We start from the raw sequence: 14,355 nt of genomic DNA, 5'->3' as shown, positions 1-14,355 counted from the left end.
TGGTCCTTTTCATCTCTATATAAACTACGCACGGGTCCTTTGGTTCAACTACTAGTATTGCTAGCACTAGCTAGTACTACCCCTTGAAACATCATCCATCATCCATCAGCCAAAACAACTATCATACTCAAAATACACCTTTGATAGAGATATCATCGTCAACATCATCGTCAACATTCCAATACTCAGCATCCACCTCATCCAATCCAGTCGTTCAATCGAAAGGATCAGTATCAGTATCAGTAAAAGACAATATCAACATCTCCATCCGCCTTTGATGAGTACAATCTAATATTCACCACTACGACTCTTTACGCCTCAAAGTTCAACGTCAACATTCCTACTCTACTCGTATCTCCCATCTAACGTTACTATACGACCCTCGACTGAATCAGCTTTATCTTCACACCTACTTTGGGTTGATCATTCCTCTTGACTTGTTTTGCTGGGATTGCTAGACTAGAAGCGAAAGGCGGATGTCGATATAATTAGTACCGCACGACCTTTCGCTCCTACACGATCAACGTTAGTCGTCACTCGTCAGGATGTCACTGTTCAAGAGAAAACAGTCCAAGGAGAGGGATATCGCGCATGCTGGAGGGGATATGGGTCCCGGACCTAGTCCACCTATGGGGTGAGTTCCTCTTTCAACATGGTGATTTTAAACAGCTGGACGAATAAGTCAAAGTGATAGTGGTAATGGAAAGAAAGATGAGTTGGAAAGAGGGGAGATGTTGGTGGGGTAGTAGATTATATCCCCCAACATATCAAATCTACTGAATAGCAATCATTGGCTAGTTCTGGTTTCAGCCTCCTCATTTACATCTCCAGATATCCATCTTCGCGTTTTGACGTGTTCTTGGAGCTCCATTCAATGTCTCACCGGGACTTATGAATGTAAACAGATATACACGTACAATGGAGATATGCTGATTACTTGTTATCATCTTCTTGCATTTCAACGACACCTCTACCTGGCACACCATAACCACCATGGCCACACCCTCACCTCGCCGGAAATCGTTCTCGCGATATAGCAACCCCTCCCAGATGGCGGGCATGCCAAATCAACCTCAGCGACCGTCGGTGTACGCTGGACCTCAGTCGCAGGGTACGCCTCCCATGGCTAATGGACGAAGGATGACCTCTGGACCTGTGAGTGGACCCCCCAAACCACATCTTCTGCTTAAGAGAGGCTGACATCTCATTGTACCGATCAGATGGCCCCAGGTCAAGGGCCGATGATGAATGGCCCACCACCTTCCAACGACCATTCGTCCCCTCAGACCTCCCAAGGTCCTCCGCAGAGATACAACCAACCTCAACAGGTACCTCACCCTCACCCTCAACAAACCCCTCAACAACGTATACCCAGTAACTCCTCACCCGTCGTACCATCCTCCCATCCCCCTCCAAGTCAAGCGCAACAACCAAGCCAACCCTCAGCCTTGGTCAATCAGACCTCCTATCCATGGATGACTCGCCAACTAGGCCTGTACACTCCTCAGACCTCTCCTCCCTCTGCCCCGCAATCGCCTTTCCCCCGATATGGACTGAGTGTGCCCGCTTTCCCCAGCCATTCAGGTCATATGTTGATTTTCGGTGGACTGGTACATGAGAGAGTGAGGAACGACCTGTGGTCTATGGATATCAGGTCTTGCGAGACTTTACCTGTCAAGACGAAAGGTGATGCGCCGATTCCCCGAGTGGGCCATGCGGCTGCTATGGCAGATCGGATTATGATTGTTTGGGGTGGGGATACCAAAGTCAATGTGGATGATCCGCAAGATGAGGGTTTATACATCTTGGATCTGAGTGAGTTGTCACATTCATGATCATTTACAGACCAGTGCGTTGACTGATGTGGTTGTGCGACGTGAATAGGATCACAAGAATGGACGAGCCTACCTGTCCAGAAGGGACCTGTTGGGAGATACGGACATGCTGTTTGTCTTGTAGATGGGAAATTCTACGTATTTGGTGGTCAGGCTGATGGGGCCTTCATGAATGATCTGTGGATGTATGATATTAAGCAATGTGAGTTGTCTTTACCTGTCTTCAGCCCTCGAAATTGCTAAAGTCTGTTATGTTTGTTCTCCTCAGTGTCCGGAGCGACACACAAGTGGGAACAGATACAGTATACCACCCCTGCTCCACCGAGGAGGACAGGTCATATCTTTGTCGCAGGAAATAATGGCAAGCTCTATTTGTGAGTTGCCACCCCATCATATCAAGCAGTATTGCACGAGCTGACAATGGGAAAAGGTTCGGTGGTACCGACGGTAACTACCATTACAACGATACCTGGTCTTTCGACGTTGCCACTGGTGCTTGGTCGGAGCTCTCTTGTATAGGTTATATCCCCCTACCCCGAGAGGGTCACGCGGCAGCCATAGTAGACGATACGATATATGTGTTTGGTGGAAGAGATGTCAAGGGGAAGGATTTGGGTGATTTGGCTGCTTTCAAACTATCCAGTGAGTTCAGCTTTTTGTATCATTGACAGCCATTAGCTGACTATGCACGTTAATTAGACCAACGATGGTACATGTTCCAGAATATGGGTCCCGTCCCCACCGCTCGATCAGGTCACGCGATGGTAGCTGCCGCAGGCAAGATCTTTGTTGTCGGCGGAGAGGCCAACCAAGCTTTGACTGATGTTAGGGATGACCCTTCTCTGATACATATCCTCGATACTGGCAAGATCAAGTACCCGCCCGAAAGTCAACCCCCTCGAAACCCTTCCTCACTCCAGAACCATCAGTCTCCCACTCCTAATCAACCTCAATCAAGTCAGGACCAAACTCAGAGGTCTTCGCAAAGGGGAGAGGATACTCCTCCTAAGAATGGTCAGCAACGAGTCAACGAAACCCCTCAATCCGTCAAACGTGGTTTACCCAACTCTGGATCGATGGATAGTCTTGCCCGAGCTGCTTCACCTCCTGCTACCGGTGGTAGACTTCCACCGAATATCCAACCGCTAGGAGCGACTTTACCTCGATCTGAATCTGGTGATCTGGGTCAGGGCCAAGCTACGCCCCGGGCGAATGGTAATGCCGGTCCACCTCAAAGACCAAGAAGAGAAGGCGACGAAGAGTACCGACGAGCAATGTCACCTACCAATGGCCCTGCATCACCTTCCAACGTCAACTTCCAAGCGAACAGAGTGACTTCCCCTACCCATAATGGACCTGCTTCACCACCTTCTAACGTCAAAACGGGATTCAACCCCTCTGTGCTAGGGACTAGATCTCCTTCACCCAGACTGAGGATGTTGGATGGTGAGAGACCTGCTCCACCCCCTGATGCGTTTTATTATGGTCGATCCCCCACTTCTGCCAATGGATTTGGAAATGCTCGACCTTCGTCCTTATCTGGCGCGCAGGATTTACTGAGGGAGATCAAAGCGAAAGAACATGAGATTGATCTGGGTAAGAAACGGGAATTGGCGTTAAAGGTTATACTGGCCAGAGCGGTCCAGCAAGGTTTCGTCACTGGAGAGGAGGAGAATGTGGAATTACCTGAAAAGAGTGAAGAAAGTGGAGAGAAGGAGAAGGAGCTGATACATAAGTTGACGGATGCGCTGGTGAGGCTGAAGCAGGATAAAGCTTCGATTCAGGTCAGTGCCAAGCTATCGAACAAAGATCCTAGGTGGAAAGCACAGCTGACAGCGAGTATGACGTAGAACGACATGCTAGCTCAGATCCGACTGGCATCTGATAAAGCCATGGAAGCTGAACGACTACGAAGAGGGGCATTGCAAGAAGCTGCTTTCTATCGAGCCAAGATTGCTACGCTGGAATCGAACTCGCCTATTGATCTAGCAAGGATCGAGAAAGAGCGTATTGTGGAATTGGAAAAGCAAATTGGAATCATCTCTTCGGCACATGCCTCATCCCAGAAAGAGTTGGACTCAGTCTCTCAGACTGTCAATGCTGTAAAATCCCTGCACTCCGCTGCAACGGAACGGGAATCCGAAACTCTCAAACGAGCTGAAGAAGCTGAAGACGCTCATCGAGAAGCTGTTGAAGAGATCGAACAACTGCACGAAAAGCTATTAGAGAACGAACAGACGTTACGTGAACATACCGAGAAACTCATCACCCTCTCTTCGACCGTGCAACAGCGCGAAGCTGAGAAGGATCACCTGCAGACCCAACTCGACGAAGCTATTGCAGGCCGAGATGAGAATATCGGGTTGATCGAGCAAGCTCAATCTGCCTTGAAAGCTGCCGGGGTACGTACGACCGAGATGGAGGGATTGTACGAGAAAGCCAATTCTAGAGTATCGACTCTGGAAGAGGAATTGGCAGAGGTCAAGGCTGAGCTTGAAATTAAGACTCGTGATGCTGAGATATCCGAGGAGAAGTACCGCGAAGTGGAGAATGCCTGGACCCAATCTCGTGAAGAGGCTGATTCGCTGCGAGCGGTAACTACCTCTCGACTTGGGGAGATCCTGGACTCGCACAAGGAGATGAGGGCGGATGAGAGTCGGTATTCGAGAGGATATACCGAGCAGATCAAGGCGTTGGAACAGGAGGTTGAATCTTTGAGGAAGATGTTGAAAGAGGCTGGACAACGGGTAGATTCTGCCGAATCGGGTGTATCGAACCATCGTTCCAAGTCTAGGGAATTGGAAGGGAAACTGCAAGCTCTTCGAGGGGAGTTACGAGGATCCAAAACGAAACTGCTTAATTTACAAAGTGAGAATTCAAAGTACAAGGAGATCCAGGGTGTGAAAGATAAAGAGTTGAGGGAGAAGGAAATGGTTTTAACGGATTTGGAAACTCGTTCGACTGTATTACGGAATCTCCTTGCCGACCATGGCATAGCGGTGTCAGATAGTGATCTAGAGAACCAACGACCCTCGGATGCTTCTCAACTTGAGACCCAGCTTAGAGATAGGGGACGGGCCAACGAAGCTGCGCAAAGGGAGATTGAAGATCTAAGGATGAGGTGCGAGGAAGCTGAAGATAAAGTTGAAAGTCTCGGACGATTGATCGAACGACTGAAAGATGCTCGATCGCCCACTTCTTCTTCAATGCGGTCGCCTACTCCCACTGGAGATAACGATAGGCGGGTTGGGGAGTTGGAGAAGCGATTGACGGATATGGAGAAGGAACATCGCGAGAAGGTCAAGGCGGTTGAGAATGATTACCAGACGGCTGTGAGGTATGTGAAGGGGACGGAGAAGATGTTGAAGAGGATGAAGGTGGGTTTGGGTTTCTTTGTTTTTGGTATCTCAATTTGAGGTTGTTGTTTGACTCTGTGGATATACCACATTGAGTTTGATTAGATTGCTCTGCGATATCTCATCTTGACTTTGTCAGGGGATTTAGTAATTTGAGCTGACCTGTGTTGTCAATATTATAGGACGAGCTCAACAAACAAAAAGCGACCAACGCCACCCTGCAGAACGAACTTGACTCGCTCCGTGGTCAACCAGGTACCCGGACTCGAGACATGTCCTCCTCTGGTCGATCGTCCACCCCCTCACTCCTGAATGAGACCAACGAGCTTAACAGGAAGTTAAGCCTATTGCAAAACCAACACACAAAATTACAAGAGGATTTCGCCGCTTCGCAAGATGTGCTGAATGCTCGGAATAGGGAGGTGGAGTTACTACGAATGAGAGTAGAAGAGTACGAGAGGGAGATTGATTTGCTGAGAGAAGATTTGGATCAGTCAAAACAGCGGATTCAAACTTTACTGGAGGTTGGAGTGGCGCATGATACTGGGATTAGTGGGGAAGGGGAGACGGAGGATGAGGATGAGGGGAGTGAGGAGGCTAGTATGGCTTTTGATAAGGTGAGTCGTCTCCTTCCCAATGCCGAGATATTTCCTGTACTTTACATTTTTTTACGTCTCTTACAAATGATCTCTGTCTGCTTTCGTGTCAGCAAAGTTGAGATAGCGGACATTAGCTGATAATGAGTTCGTAACATAGTTCACAAAAGAACTGAAACAATGGGAAAGATCACGATCACCAGGTCAAAACGATGAAACCGATGAAGACGACGATGATGATACCGCTCATCATATTCAGGGATCATCGTCCTCGCACAACGCCCATGGTCAGACTATGAGTGATAATGGTCACGTAGCCATAGGTGGACATAAGAGGCATAGTTCGGAGTATTCAGGTGATTGGGTGCAGTAGAGGTGGTGTTTTGGTATTTGTATGATGATCAAGTTGGATTTGGCTTTCTCTTCTTTCATATTTCATTTGGATGATTGCGTGTTTTTTTTTTTTCATTTTTTCAGTTCTTCCTGAAGATTGTTTTTAGTTTAGTATTAGGAGAAATCAATCTTGTGAATACTGGATGTTTCTTCCTCTTTCGTTTCCTTGGATTCTTAAGTATTCGGTTTAAAATAGTCTAACGATCCTGTCTCAGAATTATGAATTATATGGATATCATGGTGAACCCAAACAATTGAACAATCATCTTGCATTGGCATCAGACATCGAGGAGAGCAGAAACAACGATACGATTGCACGACCGCACGATTGATTGTCCTGAAACACATTCAGCACAACGATGAGACTTGTATAATTCATACATTACAGCCATACTGACATTCCAACCTTACAACCCTAGATTAAAATAATCAAATCAAATCACAGATGAACGCTGAACATACACTGACTGGATCCTTATCCTTCTGTTTTTGTCGTATTGTATTGTATTGTATTTTGTAAAATAAGCTATACCGATCCAGATCCCAAGATACAAAGTAGAACCCCCATCTCCGAACAGCTTAAAGCAAGTTGAAAGGATGATTTGAGTCGTCTAAACCTCCTTCCATCCTTTACCTTCCTGACTCCTTCTCGCTGACGCATCCAGCCCCGTCGAAGAGATAGGTTGACCGAGGTCGAATGCTCTGGTATCTTGCTTGTTGGTATCATTGATATTCTCCTTGTGCTCCGTCTCCGTCTCGTCCTTCTTATCTTCCCCTTCCCCACCGAGTACGAACTGCGGTCTCTCCTCTCCCCCGTCTCCCCTTTGGTCCCTCGATTCAACCTCATCTTCTTCATCATCTTCCTCGTTGTCTCTTGCTCGAACGTCATCAGGTCGTAGAGCGTCTAACATCCTCTCAGCGCCGTCAGGTAGAGTCGGCGCGATGGATGGAGCCAAGACCGATCGGGCAGTTCGGGTGGTTCGTACAGATGCTGCTCGGGATGGAACTCTGGCTAGTTCGTGTTCTGTGGGGACCGCGTCGACTGCGGAATCAGAGTTGGGAAGAGCTAGTCGAAGTAGAGAGGTATATGCTATACGACCTCAACGATCAACATCGCTCTTGCAGAGATAATTGGGTATCGACTTGTTAAGTTACAGAACAAAACAGACACTCACGCTGCCGACAAACAGGGCAATACCACCCCTTGACCTTCTTCTTCCTCCTCTCCCTACCCTGAGTGGTGGTACCTCCAGCGACCTGAGCCGTAGCATTGTTCGCACTTCCAGTCCCACCATTCGTACCGGTAGCAGCAGCGTCGGCACCGGCCCCAGCACCTGTGTTCGCCTCTGCGTCCTCTCTTCTGCCCACCTTACCTCCCGCACCATATTCGACCATACCCACCGCGCAGTCTCGGCAAACCACCAAATGCCGACAGGGGAGCAAGACAACGTCTCGGGGTGAAGTCAGACAGACGATACATTCGTTGGGTGTCGAAGCGTAGGGATCATCTTGCGTAGGTGGGTATTGCGTGTTCGAGGACGAGGTCGAAGTGGAGGAGAGACCGTAGATCTCCTTGAGCAGGAAGGTGTGTGAGCCGATCTACAGATGATCATGTAAGCTCGGTGCACACTATTATTCTGATTAATGCGCTCAGACTCACGACAGCCTCTCGCCTCGCCACTTTGACTACCCATACTCTCTTTCCTGGGAGTTGACCTTGTTCAGGTAATTGAGTGGTGTTTGTAGTAGAAGCATTATTGTCCGTCACCCAAGTACCGCTGATGAGTATGTGAGTGAGTTGAGCGTTATTCCTAGGTAATGGTTCGCCTGATATCATAATATCAGTACCAGCACGATTCCCATTGAATCAACTCAACCCACCTTCAGGTCCAACACCATCAATCCTGATCAACAACCTCATACCTTTCTCGACGGGTTTCTTCTTCTCAGTCTCGCCTCCTTCAGCCTGTCCCTCCGCATTCGCAGTGATAGGTTGCCCGTTCGCATCGAGTCGATTGGTCATTTCGATCCCCGTGGCAGCTTCCAGATCCTGTTCTCTGTTCCTTCTGAACAAACCTCTTCGCCATCTACTTCCGCCTGACTCCTCTCCAGGAGGGGTAGTAACCGGTTCTGGAACAGGCACGTTCTGTGGCTCATTGGCAGTACTTGCCGCAGTGGCAGCGGCAGCATCGGCTTCCTGTTGTTCTTGGTGTTGTTGTTCCTCGATAGGAATGATCGCGTCGCTCAGGTCTAACGCGGAAGTATGAGGTAAAGTGAAAGACTGGTTGAATCCTCCTTGATGTAATCCCGAGTAGATGATCTTAGGCTCGTTATCGTGATCATCACTTATACTTTCTTTACCTTCCACTGCCCCGTCCCCATCCACGTGGTGAGCGGGCGTACGGGGTGTGGGATAGATCTCCAGTTGGACTCGTACCAAGGGGGTAGTGGCGTCATACTTGAATGATAAGCCGTGTAAAGGCGGGGCATTGATAATTTGAGTGTTGACTGAATCTCGCTTGAAATGACCTTGACTCGCACCGCCGATGGAACCTCGTTGAGGCGATGATGTGACGGCTGCTACGGTAATGTCTTCCTCTGGGGCTTTATCGATAGACGATCGTCCTTCTTCGATGGGACTTTCGATCTGATGTAAGAGTAAGGTGGGTCTTTTCAGATTGACCAACGCTTGAAGGGTCGTAGTGGCGTGTAAACCCTGGGTACAATTGAATCATCAGCAATTGATACTCCTCTGAAAAACATCGACTACAATGCAGAGAACAGCATATTGCCTTGGATTGACCATTTGGCAGGCGATCCGATTGATCAGACTATCCACATCCTATAAAATATATCACTCACCTCTTCGTTTTTACTCCTCTCCACCCACTCCTTGACTTTCTCCACCCCGATCTCCTGGTTCTTATTTTCCGTCCAACCAGGTTCGTCATCCTCCCCAACGTCAGGTCCAAAGATCGTCTCTCTCCTTCTCACATTCTTGTTATCATCGGTGTTGTTGGTAGGGGTGGTGTTGTGAGTCTGATCAACTACCAAAGTCTGTTGAACAGGGATAATGTTTGGTATGGGTCTTCTTGATCCAGGTAAGAGGGAGGGTGCTCTCAGTCGATTGGATCGGAAGGGTCCTGAGCTGTGGGGACTGTATGTGTGAGCATGAGTCATGTATACCAGGAAGGGGAAGGGTGGGAGGGAGGCTTACTATGCATTGGTGTACCACCCTGAGGTGAGAGTGCTGGATGAAGTTGACATTGTGCTATTTGTTTGATGGTGTGGAAGAATGGATGTAAGAAGGGGACGACGACTAACGATGCTTGAGATTCAGTCGATGGTGGGATGTGTGGGATGGTTGATTATGAATGCGTTTTCTCTTCTCTTGTATGCTATCGGTCCGGGGAGGGTTCAAGTATCCGATGACCGAATAAACAGTATATAGGATACAGATCAGATACTTCTGCAATTGACTTGACACAGCCTTGCGATACCAGCGGTGAATGTCGAATTGATATCTGACACAGAAAGAAGGATGATGATGACGAGTGATGAAATACGATATATGATACGATATGATATATCACCATTCAAAACCCGATGAAAAGAGAGCAAGGAGATAGAGCAGGACATGTCTCATTCCCCGTCACATCAGTCATTTGCATCTGCCGCCACTCACTCCCCTCTATGTAAATGATACCCTGATTTAAATCCGCTAGTCCAAAGAGGTTATGCATCTGAGCCCCGCCTTATCCCGGCCCACCAGAAATCCGGGAAGTGGGAGTCGTCGTCCAAGCGCGCGTGTGGCATCCCCTCCCAACTATTCGTAATTCACCTCCTTTTTCTCCCACCTTCATCCACATCGCCATATCAATCCACCCAATGCATACATCTCCCTCCTTCAACTTGCAGATCCATTCCGAACTTTCAACCATCCCTTCCGGCCAAAGAGCAACCCAAATGCATCCACTCCATCACAAGCCTTGAAGACGAGAAGTCAATTCAATGTGGCACTTCTCCCCGGCCCCACAAAAAGGTTATTTGACAATTTATACTCGATGAGAGTTTAGGAAGAAATTCGAACTCGGGTCTTGTGACGGATACACGGCTTTCTCTAGTAAAAGGCGAGAGAATGATTCGTCAATGCGTCCAACACCCCGACGAGAAAAATGGGGGTGTTTTCAGCGTATATAACCCGAACAAGGGGCTCCGATGTTTGGAAACGACTTTTACATGTTTACCTGTCCCCTGTGCTGGTGAGGCTCGATCCTTGTGGAGTCTGGATGTGATCAGAGACTGAAGGGTGATGGTGGTGATTTAAGATTCATGATTCATGAGTGAATTGGCTTTGGGATTGAAGATTACATGTGAGACGCATCTGTGCGTCCCTCCTTCCAGAGCTTTCCCTTGCTTTGATAATATCCTGTAGCGGAACTATATCATAAATCGTAGATCGATCCAGATATGGTAGGACCAAGATCGAACGTTCTTGAAGTCTGGCTGTCCTTGAACGAACAGAGATTGGAGCCAGCCCACATGTGGCACACCAGGTTTCGGGGTCAAAGGTATGAAGGGAAAGGCTTGAGTTTGTCAGTGATACTAAGAATCTCAATAACACGACAGTCTGGTTCACAGTGCTATCCAATAGCGTGTGATCCTCACACGGGATCAAATAGGCGATGTGCAGTTTGTGCTCAGCAATAATTCCTTAACTGGCGAGAGAACGATGCGCCATTATGCCTAACAAGCTGCTACCGGGTCTTATTTCGACCATATATCGTGTATAGCTTCATCAACACTGCGATGCTCCTGCCTGCTTTTTCACTCAACTATCTTGCGACCCGTGATACTGGCAGAATGTGACACAGGCCACAAGGTCTACTTACGACACTCTCATAGATAGGACGCCCTGACTTGAATGCAGAGAGGAGGGGAACGGGGACGACAAACCAGGCCAACGAACAGAGAGGCATGATACTTGCAACGCCAATAACACGACAGTCCAACACCCATAAAACGATTACCATGCCATTCGATAACATGCAGTCACGACCGGGAGTCGAATAGGCGTTGCTAGACCATTGCCGATAATTTCCATTGAAAGGCGAGAGGATGATCCGCCATGCGAATTATGAGAAGAAAAATTCGATTAAATGGCGAGGGAATGGATTACCTCTTGGTTTGATCATCATTCGAACCCCTGTTCGGATTACTGACCCCTTACATTACGAGCAATGGTACAAGATATCCGTGTTTTGATTTATGAGCAAAGTTCAGTGATCATCGCATTCACTTACCAGCTCACATGTTCCAGAGATATGTAGCATCGTCGCAGCATCACCTCGACGAAATCATCATTGAAAGGGTTTTATGACTCCTGCTCAGCAGATATACATTCGATTACGTACAAGATACAAATTGAATCCCGATGCCATGTCTATACACGTTTCACGACACTATCCTCAACTCTAAATATCCTTCAAGAGCCCCTTCCCAGCTCTTCTCGACAACGTCTCAGAAAGGTTCATCCCACTCTGCTGCTTGAAGAACCCAGCACTGGCCTGTTCCTGCCCGTACTTCGCTCTCATCTTCTCGTCCTTCTCCGATTCCTTCCTATCTTCCTCGGCACGTTGAGCGAGAGTTTTGGTTCGTTGATCGTACATCTCCGTAGCTGAAGATTGCATCGCCGCGAGCCTGGCTGCGCGCATATCGTCGAGTGATTGTCCATTCCCGTTGGTCGACGAGGGTGTGGGACGCGAAGAGGAAGATGACGAGGTGGGTCGATCGGCCATATCTAGTGCGGATGGTCTGGAGGGATGAGGTTTGATATCTTTTGTTTCGGAGGAGCCGTTGGGATAGTGTCGTGGTGGTGGAATACGAGGATCGTCTCGATCATCCCTTCGTGATCCATTCCTCTCGTCCTCTCTTCTTCTATATCCGTCCCTACTCCTCTCCCTATCTCTATCGTCTCTTCGTCTGTCCCTGTCCCTATCATCCCGACTCCTATCCCTATCATCCCTGTATCTTCCTCTCTCATCATCATCCCTTCTACGATCCCTATCATCCCTCCTCGAAGGACTATCATCCCTATACCTCCTCCTCGAAGGACTATCATCCCTATACCTCCTCCTCGACGAATGATCCCTCTCATCTCTCTCCCGTTTAGGCGAGTACGACCTCGACCTATCCCGTCTCCTATCATACGAATCTCTTCTATGTCTTCTCTCCCTGTCCCTCTCGTCAGAATAGTCCGACCTAGGTGATCGCCTATCATGCTTCCTCGACTTCTTCTCCTCCTTCTCAGCCTTCTTCCTGGCTTTCCCATCCTCTTTACTCTCCTTCTCCTTCTTAGCAGCCTTGATCTGTTTCCTAATATCCGGACGATTCATCAATGCCTGCAAGGCAGCTTGTTCCTGTTTACGTATAGCCAACAACGGATCTTCACGGATTTTCGATGCGGTGTCCCTAGCCGAATTGGCATTTTGCACAGCTATGAAATCTTTATGTGTCGCTCCGACCTGTATCACATACTCATCCATTAGCACATTGCCCTCCCTGCTACATGATAAAAATGAGAGAGGAATACTCACATCTTTATCACCTCTAGCCAAAACCTCGTCAACCCTCTTTTTACCCAACAGATACTCTTCCATCTCCCTCTCACCAATCTTCTGACCACCCAGAGCGCCCCCCTCATTGCCCGGAGCAGCATACATCCAATCCATCTTCTCCACCCGTTTCTTTCCCGTGGTAGCCTCCTGCAGCCTCTGCAGCTCAGCCAATTGCCTCTCCTCCTCTCGCTCCTTTCGAAGCTGAGCTAACATCTTTTTCTCCTCATTGGCGGACTTCTCGGCTTTCCAAACTCGTTCTTGGTTGACCAGGAGCACTGGGTGCCAGGATTTTTTCCTGTGATGCACTCATGGTCAGCACGCTGGAGTCAGGCGTTACTGACAGAAAGGCGTAGGAGGGTAGATGGTTAGAAACGGTCACTTACATGTTAAGATCGCCACCACCCATTTTGAATTGCTTTGTCTACGTGTTAATGGCGGAGCCGGTGAGAAGTGTGGATGCTTGTAGAAGCGATAGCGTATTATTAAAGAGACGTGGGCGACAACCTCTTACTCCACTGACTATGTCGTTATGTTTATGTGATTGAAAGATGAAAGACCAAAAATGTAAGATGAGAGAAAAAGGAGAGAGCAGACAACCTATACACGCAAGGTGCATTCAAGTGGCGAACACATTGTATGATGAAATTTTAGGCACGCTTCATTACCTGAACAAGCGCGCCTAGGCGGAACAGGGTGCTTATTTGTATACATCTGCTGTAGATTAATTGATAACTATGCATACATATTTGTATTCAAGATGACTATTGCTACAAAAATATAGACTACGCTTCAGGTAATCCTTAGGCTTCTACATCGACTCCGTTCTCGGAAAGAACCTAACACATACTCGTCAGCATGTCGAATTGTACTAGCAACAGCCATCACTTACCTGTCTGGAGTGCTCCTTGGCTTCCTCACCGACATTAGGGTTCTTCAAAGTAGCTTTGTGACCACCGATGACGTTACCCTAAACAAACACGGATCTGTCAGATGCATGCTTTGAGATCTGTGGATGAGGCAGACAGCGACTCACCTCGTTCTTGGGTCTGTCAGCCTCAGCAGCCTCGGCCTCGACATCTCCCGAGTTCTCGATATCATCAACGACTCTGTAAATTGAAGAAGTCAGCATATACTTGAGTCATTGGTAGTGCACAACGTGTAGGGAAGAACTCACTGCTTGGAGTGTTCCTTGGACTCCTGAGGAACGTTATCATTGTTAATAGCGGCTTTGTGACCTCCGGCAACTTGTTTGGCAGACATTGTGAAAGTTGGAAGTTGGTGTTGTGGGTGAAGGTTGAATAGTAGAGATGGGTTGGTTTGTTGTGTTGTTGTGTTGATGAGAAAGAAGGATACAAAACGTTTAAACAGTCTCGCAATCCCGTTATATACCTTTTTCCAGGAGGTAATGTTCTGAACTCAATTCTGCAAGATCAATAACGTCACCCGGAATGACGTCTTGACCGGAACGGCATCGATCGTCCCATCTCATACGCATGACGATGAACCACAGTCAAACCTGGATGGCTTGTATACATTCGTCATCAACTAAAGAATAGAT

General features: G+C 48.0%; 4 protein-coding genes across 4 annotated transcripts; 1 reads left to right on the top strand and 3 right to left on the bottom strand.

Annotated features, from left to right (window-relative positions):
• Window positions 1-993: 993 nt before the first annotated feature.
• Window positions 994-6,160, top strand: I302_106594 (uncharacterized protein; the record flags this gene model as incomplete). The annotated part of the gene is made up of 9 exons (XM_019192756.1): window positions 994-1,155; window positions 1,221-1,815; window positions 1,885-2,037; window positions 2,104-2,209; window positions 2,266-2,477; window positions 2,535-3,619; window positions 3,686-5,212; window positions 5,374-5,808; window positions 5,948-6,160. The coding sequence occupies 9 exons, from the start codon at window positions 994-996 to the stop codon at window positions 6,158-6,160; spliced, it is 4,488 nt and encodes a 1,495-aa protein (XP_019045753.1).
• A 631-nt stretch (window positions 6,161-6,791) lies between these two features.
• Window positions 6,792-9,447, bottom strand: I302_106593 (uncharacterized protein; the record flags this gene model as incomplete). Its single annotated transcript, XM_065870306.1, has 6 exons — window positions 6,792-7,270; window positions 7,356-7,779; window positions 7,841-8,007; window positions 8,062-8,896; window positions 9,043-9,328; window positions 9,398-9,447. The coding sequence occupies 6 exons, from the start codon at window positions 9,445-9,447 to the stop codon at window positions 6,792-6,794; spliced, it is 2,241 nt and encodes a 746-aa protein (XP_065726378.1).
• A 2,207-nt stretch (window positions 9,448-11,654) lies between these two features.
• Window positions 11,655-13,203, bottom strand: I302_106592 (uncharacterized protein; the record flags this gene model as incomplete). The annotated part of the gene is made up of 3 exons (XM_019192758.1): window positions 11,655-12,704; window positions 12,777-13,092; window positions 13,181-13,203. 3 exons carry the CDS (start codon window positions 13,201-13,203, stop codon window positions 11,655-11,657), a joined length of 1,389 nt encoding a protein of 462 aa, XP_019045755.1.
• Window positions 13,204-13,597: 394 nt separating this feature from the next.
• I302_106591 (uncharacterized protein) lies at window positions 13,598-14,057 on the bottom strand (the record flags this gene model as incomplete). Its single annotated transcript, XM_019192759.1, has 4 exons — window positions 13,598-13,633; window positions 13,687-13,764; window positions 13,831-13,903; window positions 13,972-14,057. The coding sequence occupies 4 exons, from the start codon at window positions 14,055-14,057 to the stop codon at window positions 13,598-13,600; spliced, it is 273 nt and encodes a 90-aa protein (XP_019045756.1).
• Between the last annotated feature and the right edge of the window lie 298 nt (window positions 14,058-14,355).

The sequence above is a fragment of the Kwoniella bestiolae genome, chromosome 5, assembly GCF_000512585.2.
Source record: "Kwoniella bestiolae CBS 10118 chromosome 5, complete sequence".
Classification (NCBI taxonomy): Eukaryota; Fungi; Basidiomycota; class Tremellomycetes; order Tremellales; family Cryptococcaceae; genus Kwoniella; species Kwoniella bestiolae.
Note: the sequence above shows the minus strand (reverse complement) of the source record. Positions and strands in the feature narration are given on the sequence as shown.